General features: G+C 55.7%; 1 protein-coding gene across 1 annotated transcript in view; it reads right to left on the bottom strand.

The window, feature by feature from the left end:
- Positions 1-26,387, bottom strand: part of LOC142422281 (piezo-type mechanosensitive ion channel component 2-like) — a 151,622-nt gene that overhangs the window by 28,560 nt on the left and 96,675 nt on the right. The window contains exons 26-41 of the mRNA XM_075527687.1: positions 26,263-26,361; positions 25,079-25,244; positions 21,335-21,578; positions 18,789-18,885; positions 17,570-17,732; positions 16,703-16,792; positions 14,505-14,638; positions 11,518-11,633; positions 9,660-9,750; positions 8,926-8,991; positions 8,018-8,180; positions 6,541-6,799; positions 3,048-3,236; positions 2,583-2,672; positions 1,917-1,978; positions 138-285 (exon numbers count right to left, since the gene is read on the bottom strand). Coding sequence (XP_075383802.1) covers positions 138-285; positions 1,917-1,978; positions 2,583-2,672; positions 3,048-3,236; positions 6,541-6,799; positions 8,018-8,180; positions 8,926-8,991; positions 9,660-9,750; positions 11,518-11,633; positions 14,505-14,638; positions 16,703-16,792; positions 17,570-17,732; positions 18,789-18,885; positions 21,335-21,578; positions 25,079-25,244; positions 26,263-26,361 — 2,177 coding nt within the window. The remainder of the gene's footprint in view (positions 1-137; positions 286-1,916; positions 1,979-2,582; positions 2,673-3,047; positions 3,237-6,540; positions 6,800-8,017; positions 8,181-8,925; positions 8,992-9,659; positions 9,751-11,517; positions 11,634-14,504; positions 14,639-16,702; positions 16,793-17,569; positions 17,733-18,788; positions 18,886-21,334; positions 21,579-25,078; positions 25,245-26,262; positions 26,362-26,387) is intronic.

Genomic DNA, 26,387 nt, shown 5'->3' with positions numbered 1-26,387 from the left:
ATGGCCACTGCCACCCCCAACAACAGGGACATCGCAGGTCCACGAAGCCAAGGCGCTCTGGGCAATCATTCCCAGGAAAGTGAAGGTGCTGAGCTCCGCAGTCTGGGCAGAGCTGGCGGGCTGAGGGCCTTACTTACCCCAAAAGCCCAGTACCCAAAGAGGACGACGACAGAGTTGAGCACCTCTACCAAGAACGTGAGGGCATATGCATCGCACACCGGGCTGGCCTCGGGGTGGGTGAGGCTGTGGAAGAACTGGCGGATAGGGTGATAAACCTGGAGGGTCCTGTGGGGGAGATGGGGATGCTATAGGCCAGTCTTCCCAAGGGGGCCATCAGTTATCTCCCCCGTAGTTCCCATAGAAGCTTCTAGAAAAAGGTGATGGCTGTAACAGATGGGGAAGCTGAAGACAACATACATGTTCATCCCTCCCAAACTCTAAAATACAGAGGGAACCAATGTCCAAGGGAAGACCACCCCTCTGTCTCTCATACCTGAATTTTCCCCTTCCCCGTGGCCACACCTTAGAACTCTAAGCCCACCATAAACTCTCCAGGGTCTCACCTGATAGCCAGTCAGAGGCAGCCTGCAAAAGAGATTGGTGTGGTGGAAAGAGGACCAGGCTCAAGCCCTGTGGTTGGATACTAAGCAAGTCACTCTATGCCCAATCTCAGACTCCTCACCACCAAGATGGGAGTGGTGAGCCCCGACCTGACTGCGGCAAGGGGTGGCTGTGAGAGGACAGTGTTGAGGTCCATGTGGCCCAGCGCTGGGCATGATAAAGGAAGGTGTACCTGCCTGAGTGTCTGCAATATAGAGGGAATCTCACCGGTGAGCAAGTGAATGTCAGGTAGAGAGGTGGGAGCACAGATGGATGTGCATGGAGGCGGAGGGCTGTGTGAGTGGTTAGTGTATGGGTGGGTGGGTGGATGAATGGAAGGATAGGTAAGTGGATTGATGGATGGGTGGTGCTTAAGATAGATTAATGGGTGGATGAATGAATGGGTGGACAAGTGGAAGGACAGTTAAATCAAGAGATGGGTGGGTAGATGAATGCGTATGGATGGCGAGTGAAGGAAATGGTTAGCTGAGTCGATAGGCAAATGAAAGGGTAACTGGATCAAGAGATGGATCGGTGGATGGATGGATGGATGGATAGACAGGAAGATGAGGATGGATGGATGGATGGACAGGAAGATGAGGATGGATGGATGGATGGATGAATAGACAGGAATATGAGGATGGATGGATAGACAGGAAGATGAGGATAGATGGATGGATGAGATGAGGATGGATGGGTGGATGGATGGATGGATGGACAGTGGGAGGGAGAGATGATAGAAGGGATAGAAAGATAGGTGAGTGGACAAATAGGTGGATGGGCAAGTGAAAGAGTGATTGGGTCAGGAGAGGGATGGATGAGTGAATGATGGACAGACGGCAGTGAATGGGTGGGTGAGTGGATGGATGGATGGATAGTAGGGAAAGGGAGAGATATTAGAAAGAATGCGGAGATGAGCAGGCGGGCAGTGGAAGAGGAGTTGACTCTGTGATGGCCGGCAGACAAGCCGAAGAAGGAAGCGGGGAAAATCAGTTGAGTAGATATAAGATGGGTAGGTGGATGGTTGATTGGACAAATAAACAAGAGCTTCAGAGACAGAAGTCCAAACTGACAAACGTCTAGACAAGACAATTCTCCTCTTGTCAGTAGCAGGCCTAGGTCTAGGGCCTGACCCTCAGGTGGGTGCGCCTCCTTCAGCCCAGTCTGGGGTCGTCCCTCCCAGGGATGGATGGCCCACACAGTGCGTGCAGACCTGCACAATCATGTTCCCTGCTAGGAAAGAGGAAGGGTCCTACCTCAGCAGGCTCTTCCTGGGCTCCCCTCTCCCCTGCTCCTAAACAAGGTCCCGTAATTACCTTTTAATGACCAGTTTCCTGCCTTTCTTCAGCTGTTTCTTCAGCATCCTTTCGCTCAGTTGCTTTTGGCCGAATGGGAATTTCCTGATTAGGCTCCATCTCTTCCTGAATCCTGGGTCTTGGGGACCCCCTGGCGAGACAATGCCACAGCCCCTCCCTTTGACATTTTCTTCCAGAAGTTATTTTAGCGGAGGGCCACCTGCCCCCCACCTCACTCTCCAAGCTGATTCCCAGAACAGACCCCCAGACTGGGAGGGAGGGAGCCACAGGGTTCCACCAATGTCTGGGCTATACTGGAGGCTGGCTCGGGCCCCTCCCCTGGACCAAGAGGGCTGGTTTGGGACCCCCGGCTGGAGAAAGGAAGGTCTGAAGGGGTGGGGGGAGTGGGCAGGGTGGCCTGGGAACTGGGGTAAGGAGGAAATGTGATGTGGGCCAGGAAACAATGGCCAGCCCCAGGGAGTGGGAGACCCCAGTGGCTTGCACTTTCCCAGACTCAGAAGCGAGCCTTAGGCGCCAGGCGTCCTTCAGGGCAAGGGGGTGCAGCCTACCTCTGCCTGCCTCTCTGCACAGCCTGCTGCAGAAGGCCCAGCGGTGGTCTGGCTGGGGCAAGGGCAGCTGATGTGAGTGGACCTCTAGCTTGGCCGGTCTCTTTACGCCACCGCGCACCTCCGGGCTGGCTGTCCTCCTCTGCGTCCTGCTGGCCCTCTCCGTGCCAGGAGCCTGGCCAGACGGTGGCTGGTCCCACAGCCCCAAGTCCTGGTGGGGGGCCAGGGGAAAGGTGAGGTGGGTGGTTCACCCTAATCCACCACTCAGCCCCCCACTGTGCACTCTGGCCTAGAACCCTCTGGAGAATAGGACAGGGTGAGGGACCATGGAGGACCCTCAGGGACTGCAACTGGGTCCTTATTCCGTCTTTTTTGGGACCAGTGTACATGCAACCAGGCTTCCACAGGGGAAGCCTCAATTTTCTCATCTGTAGAAGGGAACCAGTTTCTCTGGCCACAGTCAGCCACCCTCTTGCTTCCATTAGAAATCACCAGGCGCCAGGAGCCGGGACAGTGGTGGGGCATAGAGACATCCCCACCCCCAGCCCTCCTGGGCTAGGTCACCCCGGTCCTGGGGGCGCCGTACCTTCAGGGTGGAGCGGTGGAAGAACAGTATGCCCAGCTGCAGCAGGTCACAGAGGGCAAAATGGTCCTTCTTCTCGACCCCGATGAGGTTGGGCAGAGAGAACGGCTTCTCCCCATTGATGCCAGCGTAGCGCTTTGTGGTCCAGGGAAAGAAGCCAAACTGTGACATGTATTTCACTAGGACGGTCGCCTCGAGAAGGAAGAGAGGGCCACAGTCACTGCAGAGGTTATGAGAGGACACGCACATACGCAGGGCACTGCCACACAGGTACGCATGCATCTACACTCTACACACACACACTGCACCTCAACATACACACATACATTGCCCAAACTCAAACCCACCACCCCTGAGTTGATGCGGCTCCTAGCCACCCTCCAGGACGGGGAGAGCTGCCCTGTGGTCTCCGACACTGCAGCGCTTTCCGCGAGAGCAAGACCTTGTCCTTCTCCCACGGAGTGGCTGGTGGCTTCCAACTGCTGACTCTGCAGGGCACAGCCCAATGGGGAGCCACTACGCCACCAGGGCTCACACACATCACACACACACACAACACACTCATCGTACACACACACATGCGTACAGACTGCACATATGCGCGCACACAGCACGTGTACACACATGTAATACACATGCACAACATGCGCACACACAGTACACACAACATATGCACACATATCACACACTCGTTACACATGCACTGCACATGCAACACAGAGGCATACACACATCACACTCATGTTACCCACGTGCACATATGTGCACACATGCACACACCTTTTCACATGACTCATAGTGCTCACATACACATGCACAGTATTCATGAACACATGTCTATACACATGCACATGGCAAACATGCCCATATTGTATGTGTATGCACATAGCACACACATAGCTATATGACACACATACCCATACTCTCCATAAACTATACACGCACACACACCACACACAGCACATGTATACATGACCTATACAGCACCCATCACACACCTATGTTATGCACACACCATATATGTGTGCATGCGCATACTACAAATATACACACATGTGCCCACTTGTGTGTATAAGCATGCAGACCCACATGCTGCATGTGCACATTACACACACGTAGACACACACATCACACGCACTCGTGTGACCCGCAGCATCTACAGACACACAGCACATCGGATATGTGCACCGGAGGGAGAGAAAGCCCAGCAAGCGATAGTCAGGCCCCTGGCAGCAGAGGCTGGAGACAAACCAGGCTGAACCCAGCAAGTGGTGAGCACCACAGCCCACGGACGCTGTGGGGGTTCGCCTTTCCCCGTGTCAGGAGCCGCGGCTCCCCTCCTCCTCTCTCCTGACAGCGGCTCCCTGCCGAACCACTGGGCTGGAAGCCAAGCAAGGGTTTTATCACAGACACCACCTGAGGGTGGAGGGGTGGAGAGGTGGCCTCCATCCTGGGGTGAGAGGTGGCGTGCATCCGCCGCACCTTTGAAGGCTCGCAGGTGTCAGTGGTGTTGGCAATCGGTGACTCAGAGTTGACTGGGCTCAGGTCAGAGCTCCCACAAACCCACCTTAGTCTCCTTGACTGTAAGGCAAGAGGGCTGGTCTGGAGGCTACACTCTATCCCTAACCAAACACACCCCCATCAAGTCAATGCCGGCTTACAGGGACCCTCTGGGACAGGGCAGAGCCGCCCCTGTGCATTTCTGAGACTGACTCTCTATGGGAACAGAAAGCCCCTCTTCCTCCTTCGGAGTGGCTGGTGGGTTCAAACTGCCAACTGAGCAGTTAGCAGCCCTCCACGTTAACCACGCCTGTCTAGACAGTGAGGAACCCCAACGGATGTCACGACTACACAACTTGTCGGCAGGGAAGTCTGGACACAGCCGTCTGTGGTCTCCGTGCGTCAAGCTCGGCTCCCAGCACAGGGTGGGTCGTTGAAAAATATACTGCAGACGGTATCAGGAGCAGAGGCTGGGGCCAGGAATAGATAAGGTTACGTGTTGACAACACACTTGGGTCCGGTGGGAGTTGAGAACAATTCCCAGGCTATAACTGGGTCTATGGGGAAGAGGTTCTGAGTGGATTAGTAATGTCTGCCATGGGCACCTGGCTGGGAGATCATATCTGAGTTAAAGAGTGTTTTCCTGCCCTGATACCAATAAAACTGCTCATGAATCGGGGATCAGAAGAACTGGACTCTAGCCAAGGTCTTCAGACGTGTTGCCCTAGCCTCTGACTCTGTAATCTGGAGCTAAGACCTGACTCCCCTCACGTAGCACTACTCCGCGCCTCGGAGGAACGTGCAGCCAGCTAGACTCTTCGGGATGAACTGAAAGTCAGATTCACAGGAATACTTTTCAGGGAATCCAATTTTAGCAGACTCGGGCACAAGGAGTAAATCAAATTATGCCTGCTTCATTTTAAATTAGGAGGATCTGCTTAAACACGGCGAAGCCTGGTGGCACGCCTGGTGATGAGCCTGGTTGCTAACCGAAAGATCATCAGATTGAACGACATCCAGCAGCTCTGAGGGAGAAAGATGTGACAATCGGGGGTGGAGGGGCGGGGGGAATCCTGTGGGCAGTTCTATTCAGTCACACAAGGTGACTATGACTTGAAATCCACTGACCAACCACCACCACACAGTAGTATGGATTTTCAGAAGTGCACTCCTTTCAGTGGATGAAAACATCCCCTGCAATGATGTTCCTTGGCTCATGTAACACTATTTCTCCCCAGCTCCTGCAGTGATAGTCAGGGCTTCTGAGACACTGCCTGGTGGACAGCCCCTGGGGTCACTGCCTCCTCCCTAGAGAAAGCTCAGCGATTCTGAAGGAGGAGGCCTGGCCAGGGGATCCCTCCCTCCTGTCCAGAACCTGTGGGAGTGGAAGACGGCAGGACTCCTCCATCAGACAGGTTCATCAAGATGCTTTGAGGGTAGAAGCCACCCAATGAGGGAAACTCAACTTCTGCTCTACTGAGCTCCACGCCCAGGCTGCCTCCGAGGCACCAGGCCGGAGGCCGACCCGGGAAGAGTGCTGGAGAGAATGACTTCGTGGTCGGTGAGGCCAAGAGGCGCCAACAGGGACACAGGCGTGGCTAGCATCCTCTGGGCTGGACCCTCAGTGAGCCCAGCAGCTAACCCAGAGTTTGCTGGCTCAAGCCCCCCCGGCTTGAGAGACGGAGCTGGCTATTTCTCCTGTAAAGAAGACAGCCAAGAAAAGTCCAGGGACAGTGTTCCGGTGTCACCTGGAGTCTCTGTGAATGGGACTCCCGCCGCAGCACCCAACAACAACAAGCCCCACTGTGTGCACGCGCCACGTTCTGCTCTGTTTAGGAAGGCTTATCACTACAGCCTGGGACTTCAGAAGGCTGTGCCTGGGGCTCCACTCTGAGCCCTCCACCCATATGAAGAAGCCAAGGATGGGGACACACACACACACACACACACACACACACACACACACACACACACACACACACCCCTTGGCCCCTACCTCTGTGTAGTAGATGGCCGCCATCCAAAAGCGTTTGGAAGGTCTTGGGGTAGAAAGCATGGCCCACAGGAAGGACAGGATGGGGAGAACCATGGAGATCATGGAAGCTGAGAACGTGTGGTTCAGAACAATCACAAAGTAGCACATCATCTCAGACCGGGACTCCACCAGCTGGTAGAAGGCGAAGGCCAGTTTCACCAGACGTGGCAGCTGTCTGTAAAACCTGTCCGACTGCACCAGCTCCTCGTCCCCGCGTGCCCTGAAAGGCGAGAGAGCCTGCCATAAGCCCGGGGTGCCGCAGGACCCCAGCCTTGAACGGAGCAGGGGTGGCCTTGCCTGGAGAAACCCCAACAGGTTCAGGAATGGCGGGCCTCATCCAAGGTGATATGGGGGCTCCCTGAGGGGAAGCAGGCTGGGGTCTTACAGAGAAGCTCGGACTGGTGGCCTGGCCCACCCACAAAGCTCCAGGGGTTGAGGTCCAGACGGGCCTGGACCCTAGACTGAGTTTCTCAGACCCCTTGCCTAGAGGCCCTTCACGTGTGTCGGGGGTGGGGACAGGATCACCCCGCTCTCCGGTGACTGTTTTAGGTGACACAAGGGCAAGGTTGCAGCTCCAGCGGAGATCCCTCATAGTCCCCAGACAGGAGCTGCCAGCACCCCCAAGGCTGCCTCCCACCTCTCTCAAAGTCAGAGTCCCCGTTGGAGGGAGATGACATCTGTTCCCACCTCGACTCGCCAGTCTCCAACTCAGAGTGTCGCTGCAGGGCATTACCCAAAATGACCACCCTGGCCCCGGACTCCCTGTTCCACACCCGGGCAAAGGTCTGACCTTAAGAGAGACTGAGGCTCCCCCACGCAGCCATTTCTCCTGGGACCCTCTGGGGGTTGGGAGCCTTCTTGGGTTGGAGGGTAGCCCTCCGTTTCTTTGGGGGGCGCTGGCCCGGACCCTACAGCCACTCTGCTGTCCACAGGCCCAGGTGGCTGCTGAGACTCGGCCCCTCGGCTTGGGCACTCCTTCCATCTCTCCCCTTTTCCAGCAGATGCTGCTTCAGGGGACAGGCAGGACCCCAGGATACACTCAGTGGGGGGCTTCCTCCCCTGCAAAAAGATTTCAGGTCTTCGTTATCCAAAGGAAAAACAAGGGAAGGAAAGCAAGCGGGGGTGGGGGTGGGGGCAAGATGGGGAAGGGCCCAAGGGGGTACGCTTCTGAGATGGGGGTGACCCCAAAACTATGACTTCTACCCTAGGACACAAGCTACAACTACCAGGGAGTCCTCCTGCTGCTGGGACAGGGCAGCCAGAGGGCCGTGTGGTCAGCAGGCTGGGCTCTGGACCTGCCAAGAAAGGGGGGCAGTGGGCCTTGCGCAGCCACACCAGGCCTACATCGGGGTGCCCATCCTCGTCATTGAGTTGTTGGACGACGTAATGACAAGAAGCTGGTGTCTGAGATAGGGCTCTGGACAGACTTGCCTCTAACATGACCCGCCGCCACCACGCGTGGCGGTCCACCCGAAGCGCTGCTGCCACGCCAACGTGCCCTCCACTCAGCGTCCCCAGGGCCTTGGTGACATCATCCAGCAGCACCTTCCCCAGCACCCAGAGGAGCTGGACCAGCGTGATGAGCCTCTGGGCCACACCGTCTATGGGGAGACAGAACAATGTGCTAGAGGGGCCCCACTCAGCAACACAACGCCTCCAAGACCAGAGTCTCCTCTTGGGATGGGACCTCAGAAAGCCAGCCTGAACCTGACCCATGGCATCCTGTGTGTCCCAGGAGGACTGCGCTCCACAGGCATCTGGGCCTTTCTTGCAAACGGCCAGCCTATCTGGGTGAGTCGTGGAGCACAAGCTGTGTTACCCGGTGACGGTGACGCTAACTGGCCACACAATGGTCGGTGTGTGGGGGTGTTGGAACGATTGTTGCAGCTGCCGGGTCAACCCCTCTCTGGGAGGGCCTGCCTCATTGTTCAAGCTTGATGTGCTTTCCCCAGGGACTGGTCTCTCCTGACAACGTGTCCGAAGAATGTATGGCGGAGTCTCGCCATCCTTGAGCCCCATACTTCCCAGGGGTACAGAGCCCATGTCACAGCCATAAGGGCTGGAGCAAGAGGGGTTCCCACATTCACACTTCCCCTTCGCCCAGGGTGCATTAGCTTCACACTTGGCTGCGAACTGAAAGAAGTGCTGGGGTGGAACCCAGCGGGGTCTCCATGGAGAAAGCACCTGGCCACCTGCCCCCACAAGGACAACAGCCAGGAGACACCATGACCATGGGCTGTTCTGTCCCACAGGGTCCCCGTGGGGTGGAGTGGCCGGACAACACCAGCCCCCCGCTCCCCCGCCCCCTCCCCATTCTCCATCCTGCGGTGGGGCTGCCATACGTACCAGGCTCATCTGTGTGCCCTGCTTCAGCCTGAAGCTTGGCTTCGCGGGCTGCCAGCTCCTCACCTCCTGGGGAACACCAGCAGAAGAAAGAGGCGTCTGATGGCCATGTTGCTCTGAAGTGGCACGGCCTCCCCGTCGGGCTGTGTGGGTGTCTTGGGCGAATGTGTGGGTGGGCCTCGGGGATCATGGACCCCTGGAAGCAGCTCACACTGTGGACATACTTGGGGGCATCGTTGGGCCATGGCAGGTGCTTTTTTGGGTTGTCCCTGGCAGACTATCGGGGTTCATGTCAAGCCTGCTTTGTACTTGACACCAGGGCAAACAGGTCTATGGAGGGAGGGGAGCCTTTGACATTGCACCGACCCCTGCTTCTTGCGCCCGGAGCGCAGGCGGCGCTCCAGTGCCCGCGACGCTAAAGGAAGACCGGACACTGGGCGGAGCGTGCAGTCCCCTCTCTTGCCCTCTCCTCGCCGCACCTCAAAGGTAAAGCCGTCCCCAATCTGAAGTCCACCAAGTGCCCCGTCAGTAAGGACGTATTGTTCCCACACTGGGGTCACCTCCATGACGCCCCACGTCATGAGGAGGGCGGATCCAAGCCCCACGGCCATCCTTACCCACGAGCTCATCCTCCCACCCATCCCGCGGGCTGTCAGTGGATCCAGTGGAAAGCCAGAGCTGCAGGCCACCTGGGGGTCAAAGGCCCTACAGAGATCCCACTGCGCTGCTGCCAGTACCTTCTGGGTGGCTCTCCCAGGCCTCCTCTTCGTCCTGCCTCCTCATCCTCAATGCGGACTTGGGGCTGTTAGTCCAGGCGTGGTAAGCCAGCTGCAGGGAGAAAGCCACACATCGCCCAGGGCTGTGGACATCTTCGGGCCCAGATCTGCCTTCTCTCCCTTAAAGGTCACACTGTCTAATTAGAGCCGTTTCTAACCATGGGTCCTGTGGTTGGCGAGTCTTAAATCATAAACATCCCTGCAAATGAGACCCCTCCGGGGAGACGGGAAATCAATGTCATATTTGTTCCCTGTGACTCCTCTCTTTCTTTGTGGTTTGCTCGTTTATTTGGGAGAGAAGACTCTGAGCAGCGGTTCGTGAATTTAAAGAGGGGTGCGGGTTGCATCTCAACAGGGGGGCATCCAAGGCAACCCCAAACGGAGTGTCTGGGGGTGATCTGGCCCCTCATCCCTGGAAGAGGCAGCCTGCTTGGTGTCAAGGTGAGGGCACTGGTAAGCTTTTCTGCACCTGCTTGGAGGTGTCCTGCTCAGTCACAGGTGTGTGCGTGTGCGTGTGCGTGTGGGGGGGGGTGTTTGGAAGTGAGGCGTCCCTAAAGAAGGAGCAGAGAGAGGGCCTATGGGATTCCTTCTCACCCTTAAATGTTTTTTCAAGCAATTTACTTAATTAGTTTCAGCTAGAATGCCACGTGGGAGAGAAGCGCCCCAGCTAACAAGAAGAAAGGAGGGGCACCCCATCCACACAGTGCAAAGCTGAGGCAGAGGCTCCTTCAAGTGAGCTGGTGGCAGGGACTCACAAGGAGCCCACTCCCTGCATCGAGTAGATCAGACTCACAGCGACACTACAGGACGGTATAGCACTGCCCCTGTGGGTCCCCAAGGCCGTAAATTGCTGCCAGAATAGGAAGAAAGCCTCAGGGAGTAAGCAGGGGTTTCGATCTGCTGACCTTGGGGTTAGCAGCCCAGCCCCCAATGCCACCAGGGCACCTTCATGAGCAGTGGCTCGTGTGTGACGGTGACTCAGAAAGCCGTGCCCCTGGTGTTTCCAGCAATGGGAGCAAGGTGGCCCCTGACGGACAGGTGTCAGTGGAAGCCCTCAGTGAAGACAAACGAGGAAGGAAACACCTGCCTGGTGATCGACTTTTGACAATTAGCTACCGAAGACCCACAGGTCACAGCAGAGCCCTGGCAAACGTCAGTCTGAAGAGGGGCCTCGGAGGCCAGAAGGTTCTGGAGGGCATAAACCTCTCAGAGAAGAAAACGCAGACACTTCCTAACACAGCGAGGGACGGGACAGTGGCCAGACTGTGCCCTGCGAGGGCCCGGAGAAACGAGGCAGGCCCGCCGAGTTCCAGTCCTCGTGGGTTTCAGCACACAGTGTGGCTGCAGCTTGGACCTCAAGCCACCTGGTACCCAGGCAGACAGTGGGTCACTGTACTCCTGTACCACATCGGGGCACCTGGAGTCAGCAGCAACTTTCCAGACCCAGTAAATTGGCCTCTGGTGCCGCAAAGCCTGAGCTCCTGAGGACGGAGACTGGTGATGAAGCAGCTTAGGAGTTGGGCGACCACCCGACTCATGAGGGGCAGCAGTTTGAACCTACCAGCTGCTCCCTCCCGGGGAGAAATTGGGGCTGCCCGTTCCCGTACAGATGTACAGCCCTGGGACTCCTAGAGGGCCCTTCTACTCCATCCTATGGGCGGGGTTTATTTCGGTGGACCCAGGCGTCCAGTGGTGGACCACACGCCCCCGATGGATGCTGAGGGCCTAGCGAACTTCGAGGTATCCGGTCGCCACCCAAACTACAGTGGGCACCCCTGTGTGTCACTGAGCTCCCGAAGCACTCTCAGGGAAAGCTTACCTGGAAGGCCGTTTGGGGCTCCGGCACACCGTCTTTCCGTTCTTGCTTGGCTTCCTCAGTGGCCTCTTCATCCTCACTGTCTGTCTCGAAGAGGCTGTAACCACCCTCCTGCGACCCTGGAAAACATGGCCACCCATGAGCCTGCGGGGCCCACCCCTCGTCCCTTGGCCTGCACACCTCCCAGTTGGCCACATGTCTGGATGTTCTATGGACGTGTCGTCTCGGGTGGTGTGTGTGGCTTCCTCCTCATCTGGCCCATTCCGCGGCAGCGATGAGCGGGGCCAGAACAGGCTCACATTGCTCTCTGACCTCAATTCTGCCTTACAGATCAGACCAGACCAGAGCACGTGCACTGGTACACACAAGGGCTTGCACGCAATGCAGGGAATCCAGGGCAGATAAACCCCGCAGGACCAATCATGAGAATAGAGATACCAGGAAGGGAAGGGGAAGGAGGGGGGAGAAAGGCAGAACTGATCACAATGATCTACATATAACCCTTTCCTAGGGGGATGGACAACAGACAAGTAGGTGAAGGGAGACAGCAGTCAGTATAAGATATGAGGGGAAATTTTTTAAATAAATTATCAAGAGCTTATGAGGGAGGGAGGGTTGGGGAGGAGGAAAAATGAGGAGCTGAAATCAAGGGCTCAAATATAAAGAAAACATTTTGAAATGATGATGGCAACATATGTACAAATGTGCTTGACATAATGGATGGATGCATGGATGGTGATAAGAATTGTCAGAGCCCCCAATAAAATGATTTCTTAACAGATGTAAATTATGCACAAGTATTGATATTTCGCATTAGGGCCCATGGGTTTCCACTTCCCTTTCCTATCCATCCACCTCATTGGCCGTGAAATTCTGAGCCCGGGGTCTTCCATTGCCGTAGAGTCTCCTGTAGGTGTCATGCGTCGAAATGGCAGCACATCCCTCCTCAGTAGAGGAGGGGACCGATGACTCTGCCGTCACCAGGACCCTTTCTAGGAGTCTTGGTGGACTTGTGTCCCAAGAGTGAGGCCGTGTCCCTGCCCCAAGGCAGCCATTCCCCAGAAAATGTGCCAAACGTTGGGGGCCGCTAACACCTGGACATCACAGAGTCTGTGCCACAGGAAGCTGAGTCATGTACACCCTCTCCCTCCCCGCCGATCCCACCCCTGTAAGAATCTACTTACTGGAAGGATGCTTCCCCCAAGGTTCCCACCACTTCCTCTCGTCTTCATTGTCCATTGTGCCACGTTTATCTAAACACAGAGCAAGCCCAAACCCGTCAGCTTTTATTGGCCTGGACCACCTTGCAGTTGTTCAAAGGAGAAGCTGAACTTATAGCAATTAGTCTCTATTCATCAGGAGCAGCAGGGGCAGCAGGAGTGCCAGGAAAGGGAGGGGGGAATGGAGTATGCAGCTGATGGCCTCCATGATCAACCACTCGCCTCTTGGCCAAGAGACCAGAAGTGGATGGTGCTGGGCCACCGTTACTGGACACAAAAGAATCCCGATCCAAGAGGACATTCCAGTTCTCGTGGAACCCAGCCTTTTGGGGTCCATGGAGGCTGGATGAACCCCCGAGGCAGTACCCTGAGCTAATGTTGAAACCTTAAACCAAAATCACACCCTGCCATCTTTTGTTGTTGTTTTTTTAACAACCAAAGAAGAGTTTAGCCTTGGATGTCTACCTTGAACACTGTCTTTTAAGACTCAGCCATATGGGATCAGACTGCCCACAGTGACGAGCTTTCCAGGGCCGGGAGACTTTGTGAATGGGGGGAGGGACACAGAAGCAGAGGACCCTTAAGGCCATTCCTCTCAAGGGTCGCCATCAATGTCGCCGCATGGACGGGTAGAGATTGTGGCATGGCAGTATGTTCTGCTGTGTGGTCGTCTCAGCAACACCCATCAGGAACAAAATAAACAAAGCACATGAAAGGAGGCTGGACGAAGATGTGCCCCCCCCCACACACACACCATGAAGAAGTGAGACTAAACCCTTTGGACTTTATTAACTCCCCCTGCACCCCCATCACTTTACAGAATGCTTCGTTTGGGGGAAATTGTTTCATGCAAATGTAGCATGTAAAGGTTGTGGATCATTTTCTCCATCCTGGAAATGTATGGCACACGGGCCCTACAGGTGAGGTTGCCCAGCACCCCAGGTGACACACCATTCTTTTCTTAGCTTCTAGAAGCTACCACAGGAAGACTTCCCTGGGCAGTGCTTGGGGAGACAAGGAGCATCGATGCTTCTTGAACTTGAGAGAACTAAAATGGAATCTTTTCTTCTTTTTCTTAAAAGCACCATAATTCAGTCTCGTCACTAATTCAGACAGCCTGGGCCCCAATTAGGAAGGTTAAGCACCTGCCATGCCCTGCGCATCCATGATTGGATGCAACCGCCATCTCCGTGGGTCCATGGCCGGGGGGGGGGGGGGGGGGGGTTGGTTGATTTCCGCAACCTGGCCCAACTCAAGGAAAGAGAAAATCTAGTCCAATTTAAAAGCAACCAGTTTCGAAAGATATTTTATCTCCTTTCTGACAATAAAAATGGAAGCCCTTTCTCCTTTCGCCACCTGGCCCTTTGGGGAAGCTATTTTATTTTATTTTATTTTTTCCGGAAAGATCTCTAAACGGAAAGGGCAGAAATTGCCATTTAAGAAACCCTTCGATTTCCAGAGAGCCAGGGCCCCAATAGCAAGAGCTCTTCTTGATTGGGGGTGGGGGAGGAGGCTATTTTTATTCAGTAAATGGGGGAGGGTCCAAGCTGAGTTCTGCATTTTCAACTGAGACGGAATATATTCCAGACTGAAAGGCACTTCTATGACACCCGTGCTCAGGAAGGGGGGTGGTGTGGGGTGTAGGGGGGGTCCATTTTCCATTTTCTTGTTGGCTTCTGGGGTGAGCGACAGTGGCAGAGGAATCAGTGTCCCTGCTGCCTCCCGACTGCTAGGACAGGTCACCGCTTGCCCACTTCCACTGCATCTCACCTTGTTTTAAGGCCTCTTGGTGCATTTCTTCCCCGGGCAGCTGGCGCTCGCTAGCATCAACCAAGGCTCCCGGGCTCCCGCGGGCTCTCTGCAGACCCGCAATTTTGTTCTGTTTTGCTTTGATTTTCTCCATCCTGGCAATGGAAGGCACATAGAAAGAGCCATTTTTGTCTCTATCGGTCAAAGCCCCTCCGCCATTTTGTGCGACTCCTGCTTCCCTGCCCCCTAGAACCCAAGGCTGAGGAAGCGCTCCCCAGGGGCCTCCTTACACCCCCAGCCCCCACAGCCAGCAGCCAAGGCTGTGGGTAGAGCCCTGGTCTGGATGCTGCCGCAGCAGCGGCAAACAGCTTGTGACTGGTCAGGCACTTGCCGGAAGATAGAACGTACATCCCCAAACAACACCAGTGGCACCCCACTGCTCCCTCTCGATTACGGCTTCTTTCTCCAAAGGACCTGGTGGCAGAGTAGAGACCCTCCATTCTCTTCTCGGTCACAAGAGAAACATCTTTCTCAACCGGCTGCTTTTCAATGGGGCTGGTGGCTCTCTCTCCTTGCGTGGACCAGGTTGAAGAAACTGGTATCACCTCTTGCCCATGGACCATGAAGACAGTCTGGAAGGATCCGGTAATGGGGAGGCAGGCCGCGCTCAGGGAAGGCGAGGATGCACCAGTTTGTTTTTTCTTTGCTTGCTCAAGTTTAAATTCCCCAGCTGCCTGAGCCCACCAAGCCCTCTCCAGCCCCAGACCCGTGTGAGCACTCCTGACCATGACCAGGAGAAACCATGATGGTGGTGCATGCCATTCACATACCATTTCCAGACACACACACACACACACACACACACATACACACACACACACGTTTCTCCAGAGGGGTCTCACTGGTACAGCTTTTAGCCAATTCGCTTTTGTAGCTTGGCCCCATCCTAAGCAGTCGTACCCTTGAGACTGCTCATTTGATGCTGAAGGATTCTGGTCCCCATGAGACCTAGTGGTCCCTGGTGGTGCTGTGGGCAAGCATTGGACCACAAGCTCTGAGACTCCACCTCAGGGTACTTATCTGGAGAAAGATGAGGTTGTCTGTCCCCGTAGGGCGTGTGCAGCCTTAGAAACTCGTGGCACAGAGTCACTATGAGCTGGAATTGATGGCAGTGGGTTGGGTTGGGTTTTTTTGGTGGTTTTTTTTAAAGATGCATTTTTGGAGCTTTTATAAAGCAGTGACTCAGCACTTGGCTACTAACTGAAAGGTCCAAGGTTCAAACTCACCTGCCACCCTATGGGAAAATTACCTGTCTATGGGAGAAATATCTGTCTGTGGGAAAAATACCTGTCTATGGGGGAAATATATGTCTGTGGGAAAATTACCTGTCTGTGGGAGAAATATCTGTCTGTGGGAAAAGTACCTGTCTGTGGGAGAAGTACCTGTCTGTGGGAGAAGTACCTGTCTGTGGGAAAAGTACCTGTCTATGGGAAAAGTACCTGTCTATGGGAAAAGTACCTGTCTATGGGAGAAATACCTGTCTGTGGGAGAAGTACCTGTTGTTCGGTTCCACTAAAGAGCGCAGCCTGGAGGAGCCGTGGGGCAGCTCACCTCTGCCCCGTAGGGTCACACTGGGTTGGAGCCAACACGAGGTTAAAGCAAAACTCATGTTTCGCCGAGCCCCTCCTGAAACGGGAGGAGGGCTCTAGACATCAGCGACTGGCACGTCATCGGAGGATGGGGTGGGCACTGGGTTAAAGCAAAAGGCTGCCGGAACGGAGGCTCATTCCCAGGACAGCATGTGGCCTGTCTGGGGGACAGTGGCGTGACCAAGGCCGAGCGGGCGCTGCCGAGAGCTCCCGGGCGTGCTGCGCCTCCGGCTCGTTCCAGAGAAGCCCGTCTTCCCATCACGCTCAAGAGCTCGGCCTCGGTCCTCAAGCTCGAGGGGTCGGGCTGCAATCTTTGGCACCTCCGACCACTGATTGACCCACGTGGGTCTCATTAGCGCCCATGCTCAGAACCCTGGTACATTTCTAATCACGCGGCAGCCTCTTCTTCTTGGTGACAGTAAAAAATAAGAAGCAGTGGGGGCAGAGAGGGGCCTGCAAGGGGAGGGTGAGGACAAGCCGGCACCGGAGGGAGAAATCAGCGCTACCCAAATGACAAAAGCTTTGGGAGGAATTCGTTTCCAGGCCGAAACAAGAGCAAAGTCAACCTACCGCTCCATGGCGACCCGTCGGGACCTTCCTTCCTCTTCCTCGCAGCACATCAAGGCATCTCTGAGCACCTGCCGGAGCAGTTCGGCCGCCCTGCGTGTGGGCAATGGACACTTAACAACCCTCCCAGCCCAAGTCACCTCTTCCCGGGTTCTGCCCACCAAAAGGCACCACCAGGCTTGGCGAGAACGTCCGGGGATAAAGTGTGTCAAGCCTTCAGGTGACAAGGCAGGTCCCAGGGCCGCTCAGAGGGAGCCCTTGTCCTCTGCTCCCTGAAGGGCGTGACCCTCAAGGACATAAAGACTTTGTTTTGCCCCTGGGGCTGTGAGGTGACTGGCTGACTGCTGAGGAGCAAGACCAAGGTGGCCAAGCCCGAGGCCAGAGGAGATGCCCACAGGGGTCCCCAGCCCTGTCCCTGGCCGGCATGGCCTTGGCTTGAAGGTGCTGCACACAAACTGGCCTCCCCACACTGACTCGGCTGAATGGGGTCCCCTACTGCCGTGGGGCCAGTGCCCTACCAAGTTGGCCAAGTGAGAAGTGGGTGACCTTCCTCTGCGTTTACAAATCAGTATCACCCCAAGTCTCAGGCCCTATATGCCTAGAGACCCCCAAGGAGCTCCCAGACATTGAGGGAAGGGCTGGGGTCTGGCATGCTTCTCTCTAGGTCAGCTGAGCAATGCCAAGCACGTGACCTCTCTGGGGCTTAACTCTTTCTCTATTGTGGGGAGGGCTGAGATGGAGTGGTCTGAGAGGCATGGGGTGGGGAGAGGGGACTGGGGCAGTCTGAGGTTTCCGATGTCTGCAGTCTTGTGATCCTCTGGGTGTTAAGGCAGTCCTCGGGCACTAGCACTTCAGTCCGGAGTCGGGTACCTGGGCGCGGAGGCGGCCGCGGCCTTCCGGTCGGCCACCACGTACAGGTGGTAGTAGCTCAGGAAGATGCGTCTCTGCATCAGCAGAAAGGTGAAGCACACACCGTCCCAAAGGATCCCGGCTGCCTGCTCAGGGGCCTCGCACGGTCCGTCTTCAGGGACGGCTGCGTGGAGACAGGCACAGGAGACACCACACAGGTGGCCTAGCCAGCGCCCCTCGGGGAGCCACCCACCGTGACTGGCCCCCTTCTATATGGCCGACTCTGGTTCGAGCCAGCCCCCTCCCTCCTCTTTCTCCCTCTTCCTGCCCACTGGGCTGGTCTTGGAGGGGCCGAGGGGGGCAGGCCAGGCCAAGCAGCTGCTCCTCTTTCGCTCGGACTCTCCACCAGCACCCTCCTCAGGGCCCTCGCCCACTCCCTCTCCTAGCCTCAGGTGGGTGAGCCCAGCATCCGGGCCTCCCCTGGGGAGCTAAACAGTGGAGCCATGAGTGGCTGGGGGAGCCGGAAATCCAGGGTTGAGTACATTCCCGAGCCACCTCAACTCCCTGGGGCCATGGCACCGAGCCCGGCCTGCAGGGCCAGTCTGGGGAGAACCAGACGCCTGAGCTCACACATGTTCTGGACAAACCGAGGCAGTGGACTCGCCCAAGGCGTCACTCAGAAGCAAGGCGTAAAATAAACATTTCTTCCTTTCCCCCTCTTTAAAAAGGGGGAGCCAGGGACAGCCCTGCCAGGATAGAACTCCTTCTCCCAGCCTGTCAGTTCTGCGGAGGTGCGGCCCCTGGCTGGATGCCCCTCCTGCTCCGTTGTGCCCTGTCTCCAAGGGAGACTTCTCCAAGGGAGAATGGATGTCTCCCTACCTGGCCAGTGGCTTCCCTCCACGTTTTGAGAGACTGGCACCGGGTGGCCCTCTTCAGACCCTGATCCCCGCCCCCGATCCCTCGACCAGCTGTGACTGACGGAGCTGGGCCAGCAAGGGGTGAGACTGGGGCAATGCCTCCTTGGGGCTTTTACAAAAGCACACAGCCCGCACACTGCAGACACAGCACCATCAACAGCCGCTCCTTTCTCGGGGGAGGGTGGGCGAGGGTACGGGTGATGGCGGCACCAGGCTTCTAAGTGTTTGGCCAGCAGAATGTATGCCCCCGGCACCAGCTACCCATCGCTGATTCCCAGCGACCCAGCCCTGTGTTTGCTGGCGGGCGTGGTGTGGGTACTTACTGAGCTGGTAGCCCCTCCCTGTGCAGAACATGCCCAAGGTGTGGACTAGCCAGCAGTGGGAACCAAGCAATGTGTCCAGGTACACACACGCCCCCACCTGCAAGGAGAAACAGGCTGAGGATGCACATGGACCACAACCGGGCCTCCCTCTGCCCGCCCCTCTCCGCCAACACCAGCAATCAATGTCATCGTAATTGCCTCCCTTTGCTGTCTCCTCAGCTGAAACATCAAGCTGCAGACGACAGGACTGTGCGGTTCTCTTCTGTCTGTGTTGTCATCTGTAGCATGGACTGTGTAAATCCCCCCAGCCCATGCTGCTAGCCACGCCAACTCAGCGTGTTCCTGCCCCCCCCCCCCAACCCCCAGCGGAGCCCATCCTGCCTCATAGGATTTCTGAGACTGTAACTCTTTGGGGGAGTAGAAAGCCTCATCGTTCTCCTGGTGGTTTCGGGCCACTGACCTTGTGACTTCTGCAACCCCTCCCCCACCACTGGGTCCCCTCCTAGACACATAGCCGGGCAGCCTGAGGCTACTCCTGGTTGAATGACAGCCGTCCCTGGGGAGGTTCTAAACAACCAAGCCAAGCCCGATGCCACGGAGTGTGCCGTCTGACTCTTAAAGACCATGGGGCTGAGTGGAACTGCGCTGGGGGCTCCTGAGGCTGCACACAGCCGCTGCAGGAGCGGGTTGTCGGCCCTGCAGCAGCTGGTGGGACCCGTCACTATCCTCACTGCCAGCAGCGGAGCACATATTAGGCAGCCAGGCACGGAGCCAGCTGGACGGCAAGGCTTTGTCATCGTCGTCGCCGCCGGGGGCCGTCCAGTCGGTGCCGACACACAATGACCCCTGCACCTGTCACCCATCGTCACTAGGGACCACGAGACTCGCCGGGGGCCAGTCTCTCGGCTAGAGCTGTCCTTAGGTGTGAGCGCACGGTGGCTGCCACTGTCCTTCCGTCTCATCGTCGTCCCATAGCAATCATGGGAGCCAAGAGGCCCCGGCGGAGTCTTGGTAAGGGGCAGACGGAGGAAAGAGAGCTGCCGTGGTGCAAGGCCCTGGCTCCTCGCTGGGGCCTCATCTGCCAAGGGACTGCGTCATCTCTAGACACTCCCTCTCACTCCCACGCTTGTGTTTTATTTTTTACAAAGAAAGGCCTCCTCCTGGCCATTAGGCGGATGTATTCCACTGGAGGACCCAGCGGTGTCTCCCCCCACGGAGAGGCAATAAGATAAATTAGGGATGCGAATGTCGCCATTACAGGAAAAGCTAGTTCATCTGACAGGCAATCACTCAGGAGGTCCGGGCCAACCAAGACCAATCGACTGAAGGAAGACCTGGGGTTGGAATCGCCAAAGAATGATTCCATTATGCTGAGTGGAGCGTTAATGCACGGCAGAGGTGGAAGGGCGCATGTGGAACGCGGCAGCTAAAACCAAAAGACGAAAAAGGAACGTCTCGGGCAGGGGCTGGCGGCTGGAGACAGGGAGGGTCTTCTACCCCAGATGTGGTGTTGGGCTGTCTCTTAGGTCCGGGCGCTTAGCTGTAAGATGGAAATCTTAAAGCCCTCTCAGCCGTGGTGGCGGCAAGGGAAGGGGTTGTGGCTGTGGGAGTCCAGTCGCCTTCTGAGACCCCCCCGCCCCCCAGTCCCGTTTCCAGCCCGTGAATTCTGTAGCTCTCAAGCGGCTGCCTCGGTTGGGGTTGTGTGTGTTTGTTTCTGGATCCTGTTACATTGTCTCTGTATATGAAGGCCAGCATAGGCAAATCTATAGTGACAGTAACTGGATTCATGATTAGCTAGAGACATGGTGTAGAGGTTGCATGTTGGTCAGCTTTGGGCTGCTCACTGCAAGGTCAGCAGTTCGAACCCACCAGCCGCTCCACCGGAGACAGAGGAGGCTCTCTACTCCCGTAAAGAGTTACCCCATCTTATGGCACCGCTGTGAGGGGTGGCAGTGGGTTTGGTTGTTCTGGGAGACGTGGCAGGGGAGGTTGGGGCGGGGTGGTGGTGAGAGAGAATGGGAAGCTCACAATAACAGCCTGAAGAAGGAAGAAAATGTTCTAACGTTGATTGTGGTGATGATTGTATGATTCTTCTTAATATGATTGAACCATTGAATTGTACAAGATGTGAATCATGCGCCCCGAACCCTACTGCATTGATCAGCCCACTCGGCTTTGTTATGCTCCAAATGGGCTTGCACTTCAAGAGGCACGGGGCAAAGAGGGTGAGTCCTGTCGTCACGAGGGCACGCCAGACTCGCTGGGGCTAGTCTCCCGGCCGTTAGCTGCCTCATAGAGCATCCTTCCTACCACGCTGCCTCCCTCTGGGTGCCCTCCAGATCCAGAGCCTCAGAGGCCACCTCAGAAAGTGCCAGCGGCTCCACTGGGGCCTCGGTGGGTGGGGGGAACCTGTTTCACAGCTCCCCCTCTTTGGTCCACACACAATTTAAGACGGCGCTGATCTTAGCTGTACCCCTTCTTTAGAGTATGAGCGCCGCCAGGCCAGGAGGGCAAGGAGAAGCCTTCAGGGAAGGCTGGCCCCATACCGACAGGAGAGTCTTTCCGGCCACCGCCAGCACCGAGCAGGCCACCAGACGGTCCCAGGGCTGGAGGATCGACTTCACAGGCTGCAGGAGGAGATGGTTTCCTCGTTGCATGAAGTAACCAAAGGCCACCAGGTACCCAGCACCCAAGACGTTGATCCGAGTTGTTCCGGCGAGGAAGACCAGGCAAATCACAAACCAGAAGAGGTAGCGGAAAATGGCAACCTTGGCCAGGTCCAGGTAGGACCTGGAAGAAAGCAAAACCCATTAAAGGCAAGCTTGCTGCCCCAGAGCCACCTCTCACCGACCCTCCAACAATGGGGAGATAGCACAGAGTGGGGCAAGCAGCACATGGAGTGTGGGGGTCCTCAGAGCCTCAGAGCACGGGCCACAGTCAGAAAGGCCCACGAGGACATGCGTGTTCCGAAAAACTGGACCGGTTGGGATGTTATGCACACACAGTGACACACACACACAGCCCCCTCGAGGGGTGGCTCTACGCGTTTGGACAGACAGACACGTTCCTCAAGCTTCCTGGACACTCGAGGCTGCGCCCTTCACCTCGATGGGCTGAAAGTGCAGGGGCCACACCTCCGATGAAGCCTCAGACCGAGCCCTTGACCGTGGCCGAAGGGTATGCGCAGCCTGGTCAGCAGGCAGCATTGTGAAGACTATTCGGTGGATAGTGTTAGGGAAATGTGGCTATCTTATTTGATCTCCAGCTCCCCCCCCCTTTAAAAGGTGTTTCAGATCAGAAAAGCAAAAACAAACAAGAAAGTGACAGGGAAATACACACGGAGGCTAGCTCCAGTCAGTCCTCTCTGGCCGCAGACCAGGGACTCAGAGCGCACGGGAAAGCGCCTTTCAGCCGCTGCCGGTGGGTTAAAATTTAACATCTTACCATCTGAGCTCCCTTTTAACTCATTTCTCAAGTGGTTCCAGATTTTAATGTATGCGCCTTCCTTTTTGATGGAGGTTATCCTGTTTCCGTTTGTTCCTGTTGTCAGTTTTTGGTTCTGCTTTCTTTTGTTCTGGTTTTGATTTCTTCCGCGTATGAAGTCGAGGCTAGGTAAATCTCCAGAGACCATACGGATGACTGGTTTCTTGGGGGCGGGAGGGGGGAGGCAGGGGAGTTTCGGGGACACGGGGAGCTAAGCACAATGAGGACAAGAAGGAAGAAACTGTTCTCAAGTTGATTGTGGTGGTGATTGGACAACTCCTCTTGATGGGACTGAACTGTTGGATTGCAGGCTATGTGGACGGAGTGCCGATGAAGCTGTTTAAACACCGAATTAAAGCAAGATTTAAAGAGTGCTCCACCGTCTCCCTGGGTCCCTGCGCCCTCCCTCAGTTCCCTGTCTCAGATGTGCTTCCCTTCTTAGTCGATCTTGTGACCGGTGCCCATCAAGCCGTGTCGGGTGCATAACCTTGAAGGACAGACAGGAACTGCCCCAGTGGATTTTGAGGCCTGCCCCCTTAATGGAAGCCGACGGTCACCTCTTTCTCCAGCGGGGCAAACAGCCAGAGCAAATTGTTCCGTTAGCATCTTCGCGCCTCAGTGTCGGCAGATTGGGCAGCAGAGGAGACGTCGCCTGGTCCGCCTTCGTGACCGTGGGCACGGTGAGCCCCTTGTGGCCGTCGTGGTGCTGTGTCTTCCCACCCAGGGGCCTCATCTGCCGGCACCATGTTGGACGAAGTTCTGCTATAAACCACTGGGTTTTCCTGAGCTGGGTTTTGGAAGTGGACCACCAGCCTGCTCTTCTCAGCCTGGCTCAGTCGACGAGCTTTGCTGAAACCTGTCCGCCAGGAGTGACTTCACTGTCTACGAAATACCCCTGCCGCCGCTCCCTGCATCAGACCAAGGAGCGAGCCATCGCAGTCTCACAAACTAACAGGCCGGCGGTGGCTCCCTATAATCCGCCCTCTGCAAACTCGGTCCTACAGAACTCTGCCTTTTGTGTCTGGCTTCTTTGATTCAGCCTAGTGCTTGTGGGATGCATGCCTGTGGTCGCAAGGATCCGTGTCGACACCTTCTTACTGCTGAGCCCCTCCCGTCGCACCAATGGGCCACAATGGGTCCAGTCAGCCGCTGGCGGGCATCCCATTTCCCACAGCTTTTGACAATCATGCGTTAAGCTGCCATCAAGATGCATATCTTTGCTGTTTGTTTTTTTGGGGGGGCGGGGAGGTGTCTGTATGCGTGGAATGAGTTTGAAAACTAAATAATTAGTATATATTGAGATGGGGGGAAATTATATGGAAACAAACGGCTTTCCCTACAGCTACACAGCATCAAGATGGGGTGGGATTGGCAAAGGCACAGACGCCTGAATCAATAGACGGACAATTTGGTGTCATTGATTGGATTCCTCCTGCGGGCTTACCCTCACCACTCTCCTTGCTGGATGATTGCACCACCAATCACAGACGTTCCCTGCCTTCTAAGTGACGTCTCCTAATTTTTCAAAAATTTTAAAGTTTTTACAGAAATGTAAGGTTTTGTATTGAGGTCTAAGATCAATGTCAGGTTCGTGTTTGTGTACAATGTGAGGTAGGGATCAGGGGGTTTATCTTTTTGCTTTCTTTTTTTAAGTAGCTGTATTGGCACTTCATCCACATAACTCAGGGGTTCAATCAGATCCAGAAGAGTTGTACACTCATCATCACCATCAATTCTGGAATATTTTCATCGTCCCTGTGCTCATTGTTATTCATGTAATTTTAAAAAATTGTGGCAAAAATGAACAGATTCTTCGTAGCCCCAGTCCCGCTGATTGAAAGGGCGATTCTTTTTAAGGCCCTGCTGTACCAGCGAGTCTATGACTCAGGTGTCTACTTTTACCGATCCTGCCCCATCTTGATGGCTGTGAAGAACATGCAAAATGATTTTGTTTTTTCATATAAATTCCTCAATTTCATCAGGGAAAGAAGTCTGCTGGGATGAAAGTGGGTCTACTCCACCCCCGTCCCCGCCCCCGCACTCCCTGCCCCCCCACCCCCTGCTTTTCTTCCTGCCGAATTCCAAGTCCTGTTTTGCACGGGGCCTGGCTCTGTACCTCCTTGTGAGCGTGCACATGGCAGAGACCGAGTCCATTGCCCCGCCGCGAGAAGGGTCACTCAGAAAGTCATAGAAAGTAACACCGCTTCTCCAGAGGGCTATCTGGCCAGTTCTCAAAACACTAGACGCACCTCTTGACTCGGAGATGGAGAGGCACAGAAACACACCCGTGAGAGCCCTGCACAAAAATGCTCTTGGCTGTCGCGTTCACAGCGAGCAGCAGGATGTCCATCAGCTAACGAGTGGCTCCACTCAATGTGGTCAAACTGGTGCCGTGGAAGACGGCTCCGCGGGAACAAGGCGCACCCTACTGACCCCAGTGACCCAAATGGACGGACCTCCAAGAGACCACACGCGAGGCGCAGAGGGAGTCACATGTAAAAACGACCCGCCAGGTGATGCGTTTGGACGAGCGCCCGGAAAAGGTGGAGCTAATTTTGGACGATAGAAATCAGACCGGTATTTGCTTGGGAGGGAGGATTCACCGGTCAGAGGCCCGACGGAAAATTCCAGGCTCCTGCAAATGCTTAGTGCCTTCCTAGGCCCCCACCAGAACGGATCGACGGAGACCACTTGCTTCGCAACATTTTGCAGGATACATCCCTCAACGTAAAAATAGTTTAAGAGTTAAAAGAGGAGTGGGCCCACCCCACCGGGCGTGCTTTCTGGAGCAGGATCGCGTTTCTTACCGGCAGAAAATGAAGTTGGGAAGGAGGCTGAGCTGGTTGAGGTCTTCTGCCCTCAGCTCTCGGCTGATCTCCACGTTGTCCCCAGCCTGTATTCGTACCACGGCTTTGTTCTCATCCACGAACACCTGCCACTGCAGGGAGGCCACCAGGAGGAGCAGGAAGTCGTCTGTAGAGAGACGAGGAGGACCACAGGCTCTCGGTCACGCCTGCCCGGTTGCACGGTTCCTGTGGCGCCCTCAGGGCCAAGGAGCCACCAGCAAGGACACAGGGCCACGAGGCAGGCCTGGTTCTGCTCGCCCCTCCTATGACTTGGGGCTCCCTCACCACCTTCTCGGTGGGGGAGCAGTTGAAGGCACTGTGGTGAGGGTTATTTGCTCCCATGAAATGTGGGGTGTCCTCAGGACTCCAAGTGGGGTTGGGGGGACCCTGCTCTTTCCAACCACTTGAGTGGGTCTGCTGGTGGGGGTGGTGCTCTTTCTCCTCGTGGCTGGGTCTCCACGAGCTCTGGGCAGTGCTGGGCACAGGGTCGGTACGGGCTCATTAGCATTTATGAAACGAATGGGTGGACTTCCGCTGAAGGAATGAATCTGCGAGGGGCAGAACTCAGGAAAAGGTAAGACATGGGCAAAGGCTCTGAAAATGCTGGCGCCATCGACAGCTCCCGGTGTGGTCTTCTCAGACTCGACTCGGCTCTCTTCCAGAAGAAGGGCCTTTCCTATGGACGGACTGGAGGACAGTCCCCTGCCCCCTGCAGAATACACCGAGAGGGCCCCTGTTGGCAGGGTGTGGGCACCTGTCCCGTCTAAACCTAGGGAGCCTTTTGTTTGCAATGGTGTTTGGAAGTCGCGTGCAACCCAGCCATTGACTTTTAATCTGGCATTTAGCTAAATCTCTGCATTTTACATCACCGAGAGCCCCAGCCTCCCCGTCAGATAATGCTTAGGAATTAAAATTCTCTCCCAGGCAGGCATCTTTTAATTAGATGGAGACCTTGGAACCTGGTAACTATATTTCCTCTCTGAGTACCATCTGGATGATTACAAGAAGATGGAATGGAGAAATGTCGGAATGAAGATTGGCGACAAGAGAGGGCTGAGGCGCCTCTTGGCATGTCCGAGTCCTCCGTGGCTCGGCCAATCTGAAGCCCCGAGTTGAAGAGACCCTCGGACCCTCGGAGTACTCACAGAGTAACAAGTTGGCGTCCGGCTTCCTGGCAAAGTCGGGGAGATACAACCACTGAATGAGATTTGACTGCACTGCGGAGCGGGTTCGCCACGGGTAATCTGCAAAGGAAGGAGTGATTATCTCA

This window comes from Tenrec ecaudatus, chromosome 12, assembly GCF_050624435.1.
Source record: "Tenrec ecaudatus isolate mTenEca1 chromosome 12, mTenEca1.hap1, whole genome shotgun sequence".
In the NCBI taxonomy this organism is placed as follows: domain Eukaryota; kingdom Metazoa; phylum Chordata; class Mammalia; order Afrosoricida; family Tenrecidae; genus Tenrec; species Tenrec ecaudatus.
The sequence above is the reverse complement of the archived record's forward strand: the minus strand, read 5'-3'. Positions and strand labels throughout refer to the sequence as shown.